The sequence below is a fragment of the Malaclemys terrapin genome, chromosome 1, assembly GCF_027887155.1.
Source record: "Malaclemys terrapin pileata isolate rMalTer1 chromosome 1, rMalTer1.hap1, whole genome shotgun sequence".
Taxonomy (NCBI): domain Eukaryota; kingdom Metazoa; phylum Chordata; order Testudines; family Emydidae; genus Malaclemys; species Malaclemys terrapin.
In genome coordinates this window covers 162,105,402-162,122,751 of record NC_071505.1, presented here as the reverse complement: position 1 = coordinate 162,122,751, position 17,350 = coordinate 162,105,402, and the positions used below count along the sequence as shown (strand labels likewise).

Here is a 17,350-nt window from a genome sequence, read left to right as displayed (position 1 = left end):
TTTTAATATCAAATTGAGAACAAAATTATTAGATTTTTTTAAAATATACTATAACTTAAGTTCATGTTCCTTTTGTTAAAAAAAAAGAGAAAACAAATTTTAATTGGAAAACTGCTTACCATAAGCCTACTTAAAGATATTAAGACCTCATTAAGACAGCTTCATGTTTTGCATTAATACCAACACTAATGAATAAGGTTTTTGTAAATTTTTCATCTTATCTCTAGGAAACACTTCTAGACTATCACTCAGAACATTTAAAAACAATAACAACAGCAACATCTCTTCTGAATCTCCCTCCTGCCACAACCACTACAGGCTTATTCAGTTTCCAAATTCTACCTGGCAGTAAATCCAAAATCAGATTTTGCAAGATAGCTAACTTCTTGTAATCCTATCTCACTTGAGTCAGCAGCAATTAGAAACAAGAACCAAGTAGAAGAGTTAGAGCAAGACACTCTTTCCGGTTTCCCTGAAGCAAACCATGAGTGTAATAAATCTTAACACAAATTAACCAGTACTTAGCTTTTAGTAGGATTCAATGAAGGATTACAAAGTTACATGGATGAGAGCATCCACAGTTAATGTTAAAGAGAACAGATGTATGTATTTTTTAAAACAGATCTAAACCTTCCTGTTTCAGGGCATAAAGCAACAGGCAGAAATTTCCCCTTTGGGTAGCTTATTCCAAGTTGTTCACTATGGAGTTTCTTGCACCGTCCTCTGAAGCCTCTGCTACTAGGGCCATTGTCAGAGACAAGCTGTTGGACTACATGGTCCGCTAGCCTGATCTGATACAGTAATTTTTATACATTCTTCCATAAAGCAGGTGGCAGACAGTAGACAGATGTCAACTTCAAACCTATGACCCCCTCCCCCCCCCCCAGTCTCCAAAAGCCCTCCATGCAACTATACCCAAGCTTCTAAGCCTCTCCTTATTCCCGTAACAGGTTTATCCTCCTTTCCTCCTAGCTGCTAGCTTTAGGGCAGGCAACCCAATCCCTAAATCACTGCGCAACGTCTGGCCAGGAACTCCAGCATTTATGTATCTCTTGCTGTTGCCACTGGGTGAGGCCTGGCCCTTTGATACTATTGTCTAGGGTTACCATACGTCCGGCTTTTCCCAGACATGTCTGGCTTTTCGGCAATCAGGGTCCGGAGGCAAGGGGGCTGCCGAAGCCCGAGCGCTACCGGCTTCATGGTTTGCCGGGCAGCCTCCAGACCCTGTGCCCCCGGCAGGGCATTTCCCCTCCCGGGCTCCAGCTGCTCTGATCCTCCCCTGACTCTTGGGCTCTGTTTAAGCCAAGCTGCCCGAGCCAGCGCTACCAGCTTCGGGCAGCCCCCGTGCCTCCGGACCCCGAGCCGCCGGCTGGGCACTTCCCTTCCCGGGCTCCAGCTGCTCTGCTCCGGCGGCTCGGGGGCTGCCCGAAGCCGGTAGCGCTTGGGCAGCTTGGCTCTTAAACAGAGCTGAAGAGTTCAGGGGAGGAGCAGAGCAGCTGGAGCCCGGGAGAGAAAGTGCCTGGCCGGGGGCGCAGGGTCCGGAGGCATAGGGGCTGCCCGAAGCCCGAGCGCTACCGGCTTCACTGGTTTGCCGGGCAGTCTCCAGACCCTGCGCCCCCGGCTGGGCGCTTCCCCTCCCGGGCTCCAGCTGTGCTGGGGAAGCGCCGGCCGGGGGCGCAGGGTCTGGGGGCTGCCCGGCAAACCGTGAAGCCGGTAGCACTTGGGCAGCCCTTTTCACGTGGCTGGGAGGGAGAGGGGGAGTTAGGGCGGGGACTTTGGAGAATGGGCGGAGTTAGGGCAGGGGCGGGTTGGGAAAGGGGCGGGGCCAGGGCCCTGTGGAGTGTCCTCTTTTTTTATTTTTGAAATATGGTAACCCTACTATTGTCATAAGAGATAGAAATGAGACAGACAATATTAAAACATACAGTCCCATCCCGCCCTGCAATGACAGGATATATTTCTTGTCTCCCACCTCATCAATATAGGACATACCTGATTTTAAACCATAACTACATTTTATCTTCATTAAAAGGCTTATGGGAGCAATGATAAACTACCACTTTGTCAGCTGATGGTAGGGAGGGTTATTTTGGGTATCTTTACAAGTCTTGGCAATGCAGAAAGCTCTCTCTAACACTTGGGGAAAAAAACACAAAATAGGGCAAAAATCTCGCTCACGTTTCAGAAAGTTTCTGCTGAACTTCTATATTTGAGGACACGTTATAGAAATGCCTATGTCCAGTACCAAAAATAGTGTCTTTTGCTGTCCTCACTGCTGTACAACTAAGAGGGGAATAAGTTATCTCACTTCTATTTCAAAATGTGTAGCAGTGTATTAAGAGGCTTACACACAGGAAGTTCTGTCTGATGCTATTTCATGTATTCTATTTTTATCACTTTGTTTGCAGCCAACATCTTCTAGTTCCAACACATCTGCATTCACCAGTTCAAGCCATAATTTCTTAAATCAACTGGCAAGCCAAGAAAATGTCCCAGCAACTGAAGAGATAAAGAAGGTGGTATGTGGATAAAAATGTATTAAACTAAATTATGCAAGAAATGTATCATACTAGCTTTCAGGTTACACAATACAGAAAATATAAAATATGCCAGATTGGGTTGTGCTGTTTTACATTCAGTGCAGGAGGCTTTGAATCAAGACTTTTAAGCCTTTTTTCAGCACATTTTCCCTTTTATGTACACCATTTGCCTGTGTTTTTAACCCACCATGCCTAGAGCGCTGCGCGGATACAAAATGTATATCAGCAGATGTGGATATTCGTGGATAAAAAGCAGATATCTGCAGAATTACAGGGGTCTAGCCACAATGAGCGAGACCAGCAGGGCCACGGCCAGTGACTGGGCCAGGAACCACAGTGGCAAAGGCAGCAGCATGTTGGGCCGCCGCTCGCAGGAGCCAGCGAGCGGCTGTGCTGCTTTCACTGCTGCGGTTCCTGGCCCGGTCGCTGACCATGGCCCTGCTGGTCTTGCTCATTGTCGCTAGAGCCCTACAACTCCACAGATACTCGCTTTGTATCCAGAGATATAAATTTTGTATCTGCGCAGGGTTCTAACCATGCCATCTGCTATGAAAAGTGATGTGTACAACTCTAGTGCCTATATTACACTAACACAAACACACCATTGTTAGCACTGATGAAGATAAACTGGATAGTGGGAAGGCATGGCAACCACTTCAACTACTCCTCTTTTCTGTGAATCTCATTTACATGCCAGGTGTATGAATTATGTAAATGAAAAGTGGTGATGTCAGATCAAGATATCAGGGCAGGGCTTGAAAAATCCACTTGACGAGTCATTTGTAGCAAGTAGGAAGCTTTTCAGGGAAAGTGCCATTAGCAGAATCTAAGATTCCATTAATAAAATATATAGAAATAGAGTCTATACCCCTAATTATTGTCAAGTTAACACGAACCAGATATAATCAATACAACAGTGCCTACTGCTGTTAGCAGGCAAGATTGCTCCAATGCCTCTGATATGGCTCAGAGCTTTGCCAAGCAGCAGCAGAAGACTGAAAACTGGCCAGAGTTTCCACCACTACTCTTCAGAATCTTGTGAGTAGCAAACAAACTAACAAGAAGCTTATCAGCTTCATGGTGCATCGAGCAGCAACAGTATGTGCACTGGAGCTATTCAAAGGGGAGAAAGACTCAAAAAGAGAGACTGAGATGGGGTAGAGTAGTAGAGAGACACCCCCTCCTCCCAATCACAGATCCAGGAGCTTATGGGAAACAGAAGACAGAAAGAGCAAAGGCTTCTTTAATAGAATTCTAGAAATGTAGGGCTAGACGGGACATCAAAAGATTATAAATTTAAATTAATGGAGATATCCCATCTCCTAGAGCTGGAACCAAGTGCTGATTTTGCCCCAGATCCCTAAGTGGCCCCCTCAAGGATTGAACTCACAACCCTGGGTTTAGGAGGCCAATGCTCAAACCACTGAGCTATCCCTGCCCCCATTATCTAGTCCAGCTCCCTGTGCTGAGCCAAGAACAAGTACACCTAGCTTGTCCCCTGACAGGAGTTTTTCCCACCTGTTCTTAAAAACCTCCAATGATGGGGATTCCCCAAATGGAAGTCTATTCCAGAGCTTAGCTATCCTTGTAGTTAGAAAGTTTTCCTAATATCTAACCACCTTGCTTCAGATTAAGTGTCTCTATTCTTGTCCTACCTTCAGTGGACATGGAGAACAATTGATCACCATCCTCTTTATAACAGCCCTTAATATATCTGAAGACTTATCAAGTGTCCTGTCCCCCTCACTAATCTTTTCTCAAGAGTAAACATGCCAAGTTATTATTTTTTTACCTTCCCTCATAGGTCAGCTTTATTAAACCTTTTATCATTTTTGTTTTTCCTCTGGACTCTCTCCAGTTTGCCCGTCTCTTTCATAAAGTGTGGCAGCCAGAACTAGATACCCTACTCCAAATGAGGTCTCACCAGTGCTGAGTAGAGCAGGACAATTACCTCCCATGTATTACATACAATGCTTCTGTTAATGTACCCCAAAGTTATATTAGCCTTTTTCACACCTGCATCGCATTGTTGACTTGCATTGAATTTGTAACCCTCTATAAAGCCCAGATCCTTTTCAGCAGTACTATCACCTAGCTAGTTATTCCACATTTTGTAGTTGTGCATTTGGTTTTTCCTTCCTAAGTGAAGTACTTTGCACTTGTCTTCACTGAATTTCACCTTATTCAATTCAGACCAATTCTCTAATTTGTGAAGGTCATTTGAATTCCAATTCTGTCCTCCTAAGAACTTGAAACCACTCCCAGCTTGGTGTCACCTTCAAATATATAAGCATACTCTCCTCTACATTATCCAAGTAATGAATAAAAAATATTGAATAGGACTGGGCAGGACTGACCCTTGTGGACCCCATTCGATAGACCTTCCAAGTCTGACAGCAAACCTTTGATAACCACTCTTTTAGTATGGTTCTTTCAACCAGTGGTGCACCCACCTTATAGTAATTTCATCTAGACCACATTTCCCTAGCTTGCTTTCCTTCCAGTATTAAAGAGAAGGAGATGTGGGCTGGGCTTCACATATACCCAAGATAATAGACAAAGGTTTTTAGAGCACTAGCACAAACACCACCAAGTCTGTCGACCTAAGCCTGGAGGCTTACTCCTCAGGTTCCAAAACGCTGTGTAGACATACACACACACACACACACACACTCAAGGTGTAAGGGGAAAAGGTTAGTTAAAAGAAGAGGGAATTTGGGAAAATTGACCAGAACAACTATGGCAGAATAAACTATTCCAGAATAGCTCTCCATGTGGATACTCTATTCCAGAAAAATCACTTTATTCCAGAATAATCAGTGCACTTTGTGAGCACACTATTTATTCCAAAATAAAGTGATTTTTATGAGGAGCTATTTTGGAAGAGCTATTGTTTATTCCATAATAGCTATAATTTCCCAGTGTAGACAAACCCAGAGAGAAAGCTCTTTCTCTCTTCCAGCAACCAGGAAAAGGGTGGGGGAATTGGGGAGCTTTGAATTGATCAGACACTAGTTACCCAGCAAACATGAAGCCCCTGAGCAGAAAGTACACTTGCTAGGAATCCTAGCAGCCTCACCCTCCCCACCTTTTTTTCTTTTTTTAAAGCATTTTGAGGTAGGGGCTGAGGTTTTCACCAGGATATTGCATTTTGCTCAGATTGATGCCCTCCTTCCCTACCCAAACACACACACTTGTACTTATTTTTCATATCACACTCAGGCTAGTAGGAGTCCAAAATTATTCAAGCCCTCGTATGGTTCCATATTCTGATCTCTGCGTAAAAACAGAGTAACTCCATTGAAACTGATTTCTATTCTGGCCTATAGTGCACCTTCTAATTAAATACAAGGCTGGAGAAATTAAGCTAAGTGTGTGTGCATGTGTTTATATAAAAAGTGTGTGTGAGAGAGAGAGAGAGAGAGAGAGCAGGAAAAAATAAGTTAACTGCTTACATTTATTTAGGTCTGTTGGAAGAGATCTAAAGTAAGGTCCTCAACACTGCTGATCATTAAAGATTCTACAGTACTATTTTGCAAAAATAGGGGTGTTACTTAAGATGGAAATTCACCAGGATACCAAGGTTAATTACATCCTGTGTATCTAAAGCATCTAGTGGCTTCAACCTGATGTGTGGTATTTGTTCCTGTATTAAATTCAACTGCTCTTAAACAGCTGCCCTGTAACACCACAAAGATTGCTAAATATAAACAGTGGGAGAAATGATCTATATTTAGCTTTCAACTTCCTCAAGGCGCTGTTTGCAAAACTTAACTAGCTAATGTTTTTTACATAATCCTTCGATATCCTAAGTGATAGGTTAAAGAAAGTGATTGAGATTTTCAAGCAGTATGGAAGACTGAGCCAGACATCTTCTATAAAATTTAATTGTAAAATTAATTATAATTATGTTTAATGGATGATATGTGTGTCAATCCCCTGTACTGCTTTCAAAGTCCTACCTATGTTTATTTCTTTTTAACTCACATGAACACATCACACATAACTATGATGATGCCACAAGTTTTCTACATTCAACCTAATTTTGAATTATTTCCTACTTACAGAATAAACTTTGACCATGCTTAAATATTCAGCAAACTGGGAGAAACAAGTCTCTTAAAATATGTTCTCCTCCAACTCCATATTCATATTGCTTGTTAATTCATTGCTCATTTAAATTAAAATCTCTCATGAATACATTCCTAATTTCCAGAAAGGCTGCTTGATCTATAAAAGTATGGTTTACAGATCCATACCAAGAGATGGGCTGTGGACAATATTTTACCTAATTCCAAATAGTAATTTTTAAATATGTGGCTCCACCTACAGGTAAAATATTGTACTGCCTCTAAATCAGCACTAGACAATCTCCAACAAGGTTGTGACTATCTGACAGCACCTAAGTATCAATTTGCCTAGATTGTCCTTAATATCTATCCAACTTGTCTCTGTCAGCTTGTGTATAAATTCCTTACTACAGTCAGTATTTCAACCAATACTGCTATTCATCCCCCTGCTTTTCTTAGATTCAGATGATTGATTGCATTCGAACTTCAATATGTATTGGAGTTTATATTATACTCAAACATGTGAGGGTTAGTCAAGTATTTTATGAATGTTTATTTGTCTAATAGGTCTTTCCTTTAAACATTCATAAACCAGTTATAAGGGGGAGATGTGTTTAAAAACTTTGGCTAAGTTCAGCCAGAATTTACAATGGCTTCTGATGGTAAAAATTCTGAAAGATCCTCCCCACACTCCACTCCTCCAAGATGCAAAGTCCAATCACGCTATCGCCTCAGCAACCTTGATCAGCATAGCTCTTATGGAATTCTGGCTATAACCCTAAAGCTGTCTTCCCTGTCCTGCAGCTCATGACACATACTCATACCCATTACAGAAAATCCAGAGAGGAGGACAAGATCAGGGACACAACCAGCCTCATGAGATACAGGGAAACAGGCTGGCACAGGAAAGTTTGATTGACACCTCCATGCACCAGTTTGGACTCTGGCCCACAGATACATATATATTTTTAAAAAGAGAGAAAGAGCACCAAACCCTGCACTTAAAAAGAAAATTACTTTGTCACATGGGTAACAAAATTAGAATTACATTACTGAAGCTAAAATTATTCCAGAAATTGAAATGGACATTTCAGTGTCTGTGCTGTTTGTTTACTTCGGTGTTTTACTCCATGTGAACAGTAAAAGCAGACCATTTAGTTTCATATTCAGGGACTAACAAAGGCTGCAGTTTCAACATTCTCCACCAGCCTGTGCAAGTTAAAAGCAAGCAAACACACACAAAAAGCAGTTTCAGAGATGTTTTTTAAAAAATCATAAAAAGAAAAAGAAAAGAAAAAAATTGGTTAGTTCAAAGGAAAATAGTGGGCCAAACTACACTGACTCTTTAAAGTATTACAGTGCCTGAAACACGGTTTCAAAACTGATGTTTGCATTTCCAGAATCTCTCTAAACACATTCTATTTGGCTTACCTCACATTAAAAGGCCAAATATTTGGATAAAAACTAACTTCCCCAAATCATTTATCGGTAAGCCATTCAACCCACACTTCTACTCAGCACTTTGAACCTACGCATTTTCAGTTATCTATCATCTTTTCCACAGGAAACATGCTGTACAAATCCACATTCCATCAAGCAGGAAGAAGAAGGGTTAAGTACCTTTAGCAGGTGTGCAAAATCAAGCTAAAAGTAAAGAAGTCCCAAGGAGCTGTGGGTGCTCAGCCCATTTGGAAAAATCAGACTCTGAATGCATGAAGACCCAACACTGATTTTTATATACAGGGTATAAAGAAATGGTATTTTTACAAATATATACTTCCTGCTAGGGCTTGGCTAACTAATTATAGTGATTGCTCAAGCTCTCAAATATATTGTTCTGATTTCCAATCCTTAACTAGATAACTTCAAAAAGTAATATATAGCAGAATGTTGAAGAGAAGACTAAATCAAGAACAAGCAAATTCCTTCATGTGTAAGTCATACAGCACCTAAAACAGTCAATCTTTCACACATTTTAACATGTTGAGAAAACATTAGGCTAATTCTCCTTTTATAGGATCAGGATTCTAAGGACGTATTGAGCTGGGAGAAACAAATGCTAAATAAAAGGAAAGATTTAGTCATCTCATCTAAAAACAGAATCAGAACATATCTTTAGATTGGCGTTTTACTTTCAAGAGAACAGCAGTACTAACTGTAGAAGCATCCCAAAATCCAGGATTTTCCTCTTAAAAATACAAAACCACTACACTATACTTGGTTTGAATTTTTCAGTGACGGAGTACCTCCCTCTTGCAAGCTGGTAGCATTGTTCACTGGAAAGGAGTCAATGGCTCTAACACAGTAAAAATGTTAAACCAAAACTTTCCACAGTGGACACTTCAAGTCTGGCACCAAAATAAGTCACCACATTATCAGAAGCACTGACAACTCATACCTAAATCTGGTCAAAAAATGGGAGACAATACTTATATCCAAAAAGATTTCAGCAAAAATTTGATTAAAATGGTGATCCCCCACGCCGCCCCCCCCCACACACACACACAAGTTGTCCATCCAACTCTATTTGCAGCACTCACTGGCTTTAATGGAAATCATAGGCCCTCAATATTTCTGAAAATCTAGCTAGTTTCATTTAGAAATCCAATATGGATTTAGGTACCTTACTTTAAGCACCCAACTTCGAAAATGTTTGCTTTGTTTTTTAAAATAATAATAGACTTTAATTTTGAGTATACCTATAATATGTTTTTATAATATATAAATTATAATATGTTCAGTATCTCTAAATAACGAACATTGGTGAAATTAATGCCTCTATACTGGTATGAGGTTGGGGCGGGGAGTGGGGGGGGGGGAAATACACAGGATTTAGGAGCAAGAATTAAACAGAATCCAGTCTTCAACCAGAGACCGCTTTCAACTTGGCCTAGAATAAAGGCCATGACCCCGTATACTCATTATATGAGTATTTGTGGTCGATGAATCAGCATATTTGTGGATTCAATAGCCAACCGCCACTCTTTCCTCAAATTTCCATCTGTATCCCTGAATTTTGTCATACAATGATCTGACACAGCAGAATCAAGTAAACTCCACTGCAGATATTAGGCTTTGTCTACACACAAAAGTTGCACCCATATAACTAGATCAGTTTAACAGTGCCTTAGTTTAATTTACCTCAAAATGTGTAAGGAACTGAAAAACTAAACCAGGAGTGGGCAAACTTTTTGGCCCGAGGGCCACATCTGGGTGGGGAAATTGCATCCTGGGCCATGAATATAGGGCTGGGGCAGAGGGTTCGGGTGCTGGAGGGAGTTCAGGGTGCAGGAGGGGGCTTAGGGCAGGGGATTGGGGTACAGGAGGGGATGCAGAGTGAGGGAGAGGGCTCAGGGCAGGGGGTTGGGGTGTGGGAGGGTGTGGGGTGCAGGAGGGTGCTCAGGGCAGAGTTGGGGTGCAGGAGGGGCGTGAGAGGGGGCTCAGGGCTCAGGTGCAGGAGGGGTGCGGCAAGGGGTTGGGATGTGGGAGGGGGCTCAGGGAAGGGGTGGGATGCAGGAGGGGTGTGGCAGGGGGTTGGTGCAGGAGGGGTGCGGGGTGTGGCATGGGGCTCAGGCCAGGGGGTTGGGGTGCGGGAGGTGTTCGGGGTGCAGGCTCCGGCCCGGCGCTGCTTACCTGGAGCGGCTCCAGGGTGGCAGTGGCGTGCAATGGGGCTAAGACAGGTTCTCTGCGGGGCTAAAACATGTCCCTGCAGCCCCTGGGGGAGCCAGGGGGCAGAGGGATCTGTGTGCTGCCCTCGCCTGCGGGTACCTCCCCTGAAGTTCCCATTGGCCACGGTTCCCCATTCCCAGCCAATTGGAGCTGCAGGGGGTGGTGCCTGCAGGCGAGGGCAGCACACGGAGCCCTCTGGCCCTGCCTCCCTCCCCCCAGGGGCTGCAGAGACATGGTGCCGACCGTTTTCGGCAGCGGTGCAGGGCCCGTGGCGTCAAGGGGGTGGCAATCCTGCAGGCCGGATCCAAAGCCCTGATGGGCCAGATCCGGCCCGTGGGCAGTAGTTTGCCCACCCCTGAACTAAACTGATACAGAGTCACTTTTAAACTAGTTAGGAGTGTTCACAAATGGGACTGCACCCATTTAAGTACATCAATTTCTAAACTGATAGAATAAAATCAGTGCAACTTCTGTGTATACATGACCTTATATGATCCCTGCAACAAAGGGTGCATTTTACTTGGCTATAAGTGTAAAAATATTTGGGGCAAAAAGGTAAATATTCTCTTGAGGAAGTTTTCAAATACAATATTTTTTTAAATTTACATTTTGAAATATTTGATTTTTTTCAAATAGTGTGTTTCTGTTATATGATTTCTCCTTTTGGGGTATTATCCAGTTTTAATTGATGGATCAGTATAGCTACAATTATTTTACCTTTAATTTTTGAAGCATTATATAATCTTAATATTTTGTCTTGCATCAAACATTTTGGATGTCCTACAGAATAGAAATGATTCCCCTCCTCCCTCGCCTTGTGATCACTAGAAAGAACCAACAAGTAGAGAAATCGATGCTTTGATGAAGATACTCAGGAGACAGTCTTGACCAAGCAATTACACATCAGGTAATTTTGTTGTCCAATTCTTTGGTGCTTATTGAAGCATGACCCTGAAATCTTACAGTGGAGACATAGGTTTTGTTTTGTTTTTTTACCCAGTGTTTACCACAAAACAGTGCCATCAACTTGGAAAAAAAAATTTTTTTTAAGAGTGTTGGAGCCCTGCCGTGCAATTTGTGGGTTTTATGTACATAGATATTTTGGCGGAACCCACAGATTGAACTACCATAATTTCTGTGAATTTCCTACATTTTTTTCAAATGGTTGAATGATACCATCTGATATGTTGATGTAGCATACTATATACCTATTAACTTTAGAGACTGACATAGTAAACAATCCGCCAGCGCACAAGGTCATGTATTTGAATTTCAAAACACAACAGCAGATGTTTTGCATCTACTGTATACTCTTAATAGTTTTCTTTGGAAAGTTAGTTTTGCAAGCATTAAACACTGGTAAAAATTAAAAGGAAAAGAAAAATTACCAGTCGTTCCATCTCCTGCTCTCTAAGCCTCTCTTCTCTTTGTCTCCTGTGATAGTCCATTAGGTCATCTCTTCCAGAAATTGAACTAATACTGTTTTTTCTCTCCCGTAAGGTAGGTGTCTGTCTGAAGCTTTCCAGGTCAGATTCATCAAACTCCATGGAACTAGTGGAAATGTTTCTTCTGACAGAGAATGTTCTGTCAAGATCCACAGGGGAAAAAGAATTACTGGGGTTTGTCCCTGAGAGTCCAAATCTATCAAAATCATCAGAAACATGGGAGAAGGAAGATGCTAAAAGCATTTTTCTAGCTATTCGGGGGCTTGCAGGAACACTAAGAGTTGAACTAACATAAGAATTACTGTCAGACACAGAATTTGTATATGGTGACACCCCTGAGCTGCAAGAAGAAAAATTAAGGTAATTATCAGCATCTAATGCACTTTGAGGTAGATCTTTTTCTCCGTGTTTTTTTCTTTTGGAATTACCAACAGAGTTTCTTGGAGGCAAACTTAATGGCATCAGCTGGCTTTCTGTCGATTTATACAGTCTGGGCAGAGAACGACTATAAACTCCCATATGACCCAGTGACCCACCAGAATACTTCCTAGTTCTTGAACCCAGAGTCTCAGTCATGGTCTCTTTATGCTTAACTGGTCTTGAATGAAGGGTTAGGTGGTCTTGAATATTCATCCTCCTGCCTTGTTTTGGGCTGGAAGGCATGCTTGCAGCCCCTGAACTGCTAACAGGTGAGAGAATTATTTCACTACCTGAGCTTCCATTCCACATTGCAAGAAGAGAGCCTGAGTTCTTCTTCCCATCCAGCACTGCTGGCAAGAAGACATTGTCATACGATTTATTTTTTTGACTATATTTTGAATAGTGAAACTTATCCACATGTCCAAAGAGTTTTTCATTTTCTCTGTTGGCATGAATATCGAAGTCTGTCCTTCTCAGGCTGTACCCAGTAGAGGATGGAGAAGTGAAACCCATATGCTTTACAGAGACACTTTTATCTGAAAGATAAGGGCTCTCACAAGAAAAGGGTTTACATCCTTGAATTTTGGTAGCGGGTTGTATATTTTTAACACTAGATGAAGGGCTGGGTTTAGCTGGCACAGGTTGTGATAGGGTTAAATAGGAACCAGAGGAGTCCCCATTTGTTTTAAATTTAAGGCTTGATGAATATTTCTTCTGGTTGAGGCTATCCATAATATCCTGGAGATCATTTTCAAAGGAATTAATTACAGAGCTTTTTCCTAAACTAGTATTTTGTAATTCCAGCTGGTTTTGTATGTGGCTGTATTCTGCCATAATCTTACTGGAATCTGTGAGAGAGAGGAAAAAAGGGGAAAAATTAGTTTTCAGCAAATACATGAGAAAGCCTCACCCCGCAATTAGTTAAAAATAATCGTATATACTTAATCTATCATGGAAAAATAACTTTGTTCTAAGATATGTAATTCTATTATTAGAAACCTTAACAAAGGTGGGTGTGTAAATTTTATAATCCCAATTTGACAGAGAAAGAAACTGAGTCAGAGAGCAGTCAAGCGATTTCCCCAAGGTTACACAGCATATCGGTGACACAGATGGGAAAAGAATCTACATCCCTTGACGCCTGTTCTGGTGACCTGCCCACTAGAAATACTGACCCTAGTTTTTCTAACAGAGTTTTTTAAAGGTGTGGTTTAGAACAGGGTTTCTCAACCCATGGGTCGGGACCTAAAACTGGATTGCCAGAATGTTTCAAAGGGTTGTGGGGCAGCTCCTGTGACTCCTGTCCAACAGAGTAGGCTGGGACCACCTCCCTGCTGTCTCGCAGGTCCCAGCACCACTCAGGTTTAGCCCAGTCATTATGGCGATGAGAATACGGATAGGCCATACTTGAGTGTCTGGCACTGCAACCCCATGAGCCAAATCACAACTCCACTCACACAAATTTTGTCCAGTCGGGGAGTGGGGCCAAATCTGAGCAGCGCTGCAACCATGGAGGTTGCAATGCCCAGAGTGGAGATCCAATCCCAGCCAGCCCCACAGCACAGGGGTTATAGGCGCTACCACTGTGGGGTGAGTGCTGGGCAGGACCCAACACTACGGGGGGCAGGATATGACTGAAACCACCCCAGGCCTCCACTCCAGACTATTTACTGGGTGGCAACAGACCACAAACATTTATAAATGGGTGCTGAGCTCAAAATGGTGGAAAACAACTGGTTTAGAACACATGAGAAGGAGACACAAACTCATGAATTCAAGTCCCATCCCTATCTATCTATCTTGTAGATATATAGCCCCCATCACTACAGAATCTGCGCAACTCACAATCTTTCATTTATGTATCTTCTCAAAACTCCTGTGAGGTTGGGAAGTAAAATTAATCCCATTTTACAGACAGAGAACTGAGATACAGAAAGACTAAATGCAACCTATTAACTATGTGCTTGGTCCATAGCTCACTCAAGTCAATGAGAGTGCTTCCATTTGCTTCAGTGGACTTTGTACCGAGGTCCTATATAAATGTGGACAAATCACCCCCTTGCCTCAGTTTTCCCCACTGTAAAATGAGAATACAACCTATTTTTCAAGGGTATTATAGTTTAGTTCTTTGATGTTTGTAGAACACTTGAAAGATGAAAAGCTCTCTATAAGCACTATAGTCTTTAAGATGTAAAAAAAATATGAAGTTAGCCACCTTGCGTTATTAAAGGGGAATCCAAGGTTGTTATAAATACAGAAAGCTGTTTAAGATCCCATGTCCCTAGTAGAACAATAGTTCAGAATTACAAGCTATAAATACATAGTCAAACAGATCATGAGATGAAAAATCATTTTTTGTTCAGTTACGTGTCAAGATCCAAATTTCAGCCCAAGAGTTCTGAGGAGTTTCCGTTAGAAAGGAAATCTCTGGTACCTAAAGCAGTGAAAGGAATGCAGTTCCTGCTCTCCTTCTGTCAGTGATAGCATCAGCCACTGCCAGAGACACACAGAACCCTGAGGGGGCTTGATCTCAGGCCTTTGCTGATGTAAAACAGCTCACTTAACCTTTAAAGCCACTCTTTGGCAGGCTAAATCAAGGAATTAGCTGTGTATTTGAAGTTAAGGAAGCAATTATCCTTCAGAGCAACAATGGTCTTGTGGTGAGGGTACAGGACTCGTCATAGGCCTGATTTTCTGAGGTGTTGAGTACCCGCAGTTCCAACTGAAATCAATTAACTGGAAAGGGTTATCTCATCCCTATTTACCACATAAACACAGTGCAGTCTGTTTTACTTATTGCTAAAATTATTGTCTCATCTAATGGTTAAGAACATAAGAACGGCCATACTGGGTCAGATCAATGGTCCATCTTGCCCAGTATTCTGTCTCCAATAGTGGCCAGTATCAGAGCTTCAGGGGGAGTGTACAGAATGGAGCAGTTGGAATGATCCACCCCCGTTATTCCCTCCCAGCTTCTGGCAATCAGGTTAGAGTCATCCCAAGCATGGGGTTGCATTCCTAACCACCTTGGCTAATAGCCATTGATGGACCTATCCTCCATGAACTTATCTAGTTCTTTTTTGAACCTAGTAATACTTTTTGCCATCACAACACACCATGGCAATAAGTCCCACAGGTTAACTGTGCACTGTGTGAAAAAGTACATCCTCTTGTTTGTATTAAACCTGCTGCCTATTAACTTCATTGGGTGACCCTAGTTTTTGTATTTGGGAAAGGGTAAATAACATTTCTCTATTCACTTTTTCCACACCATTCGTGATTTTATAGACCTCTATCATATCCCATTCTTAGTCATCTCTTTTCAAAGCTGAATAGCCCTAATCAGTTTAGTCTCTCCTCGTATGGAAGCCATTCCATACCTTTGATCATCTTTGTTGCCCTTCTCTATACCTTTTCCAATTCGAATATATCTTTTTTGAGATGGGCAGACCAGAACTGTACACAGTATTCAAGGTGTGGGTGTACCATAGATTTACATAGTGGCATGATGATATTTTCAGTCATATTTTCTATCCCTTTCCTAATGGTTCCTACCATTGTTAGCCTTTTTGACCATTGCTGCTCACTGAGCTGAAGCTTTCAGAGAACTATTCATGGAGACTCCAAGTAACAGCAAATGTAGAACCATTATTATATATATGTAGCTGGGATCATTTTTTCCAACGTGCATTACTTTGCATTTATCAATGTTGAATTTCATCTGCCATTTTGTTGCCAAATCAACCAGTTTTCTGAGATCCTCTTACAACTTTTCACAATCAGCTTTGGACTTAACTATCTTGAATAATTTTGTATCATCTGCAATCTTTGCCACTTCACTGTTCACTCCCTTTTTCAAATAATTTATGAATATGTTGAATAGCTCAAGTACCAGTACAATTCCTTGGGGGAACCCCACTGTTTACCTCTCTCCATTGTGATAAATGACCATTAATTCCTACCCTTTGTTTCCTATCTTTTAACCAATTACTGATCCATGAGAGGACCTTCCCTGTTATGCCTGTTGAAAACATTATCTGCAGCTTCAGACCTGAACCCAAAGTCTGACACTACATACCCTTTCATGCCTTCATGCTAGAGCATGTAGGTCCCTGGAAAGTAGACAACACCACCAACTCATTTCACAGGGTCAATCAGGATTGAATGTTAATGACTTTTGAATACTAATAATCTTGGCTGGATTTGAGCCAGCAAGTTTAGTGATGAAAGGCATCTTATCTCATTGTTGGTACTTTGAGCCAGACAGTTCCTTATAATGTGAAATTTTAGATAGAAAACTTCAACAGGACTTGTACAAGTTTTGTTTAGTGGTGACAATCAAGTTCAAATTGACAAAAAGAAAAAAAAGCCATTCGTGTTCCACAGGGCTCTGTCTGGTAAAACAAAACAAAACAAAACCAACTGAAAAAGATTAAGCACTTGCATGAGTGGTGTTTAGAAGTTCAAACCCGAAGACCAAAAACATGAAAGTTATTTGTGATTGTGAGAGATTATTCTTCATATTCACCACTCCATTCTTAATAGTACTTAACAACCCTCTCACCCCCCTCATTCCAAATCTCTCTCACACTTTCAATTAATCTCGCATCAAATACTAACCATTCAAAACAAGATCATGATGCAACTAGCCTAAATTAGCATCAAACGTTACCCTGTTTTTTGCATAATTTCTACTGACTCCTGTACAGAACATGTTCGGGCACAGTAATGTAATTTTAGGGACTGTTTCATTACTACCCTTCAACACTGAAGGGGCACATTTAATCTCATGAAGAATAAAGCCATTAGCGAAAGAACAAGTAAACTAATGAAAATGATCACATTTGTTCATCAGAGCAATGAAAAGTTCCTTGTACTTCTCATGTCAAAGAGCAAAACAAACAAAAGTCAGAAATACCTCTATGCAGCCGCTTGAATTTAACTGTTCCATACTTTACCTTATATGATTTCCTCAGCACATCAGCCTCAATGAAGCAAAGCACTTAAATCAATAGGACTTCTACACTTAGCTGAATCTAGCTGTCTGTCCATAAACCAGATCTTTGGTGGAATTTTTTAATTGTTTCAGTAATGACTCTCCGAATGCACCATGACTCCTTAGATACTCTTGCTGGCACTCCCTACACATATAGTCATGAAGACTAGAGGCAGGGTGTGCTTGGTAATGTGTAAGGAATTCATTCCT

General features: G+C 41.6%; 1 protein-coding gene across 7 annotated transcripts in view; it reads right to left on the bottom strand.

Annotated features, from left to right (window-relative positions):
• PHLDB2 (pleckstrin homology like domain family B member 2) overlaps window positions 1–17,350 on the bottom strand; it is a 104,509-nt gene that overhangs the window by 64,723 nt on the left and 22,436 nt on the right. For all 7 annotated transcript variants that reach the window (XM_054045690.1, XM_054045682.1, XM_054045695.1 and 4 more), the window contains exon 3: window positions 11,668–12,992. In XM_054045690.1, coding sequence (XP_053901665.1) covers window positions 11,668–12,992 — 1,325 coding nt within the window. The remainder of the gene's footprint in view (window positions 1–11,667; window positions 12,993–17,350) is intronic.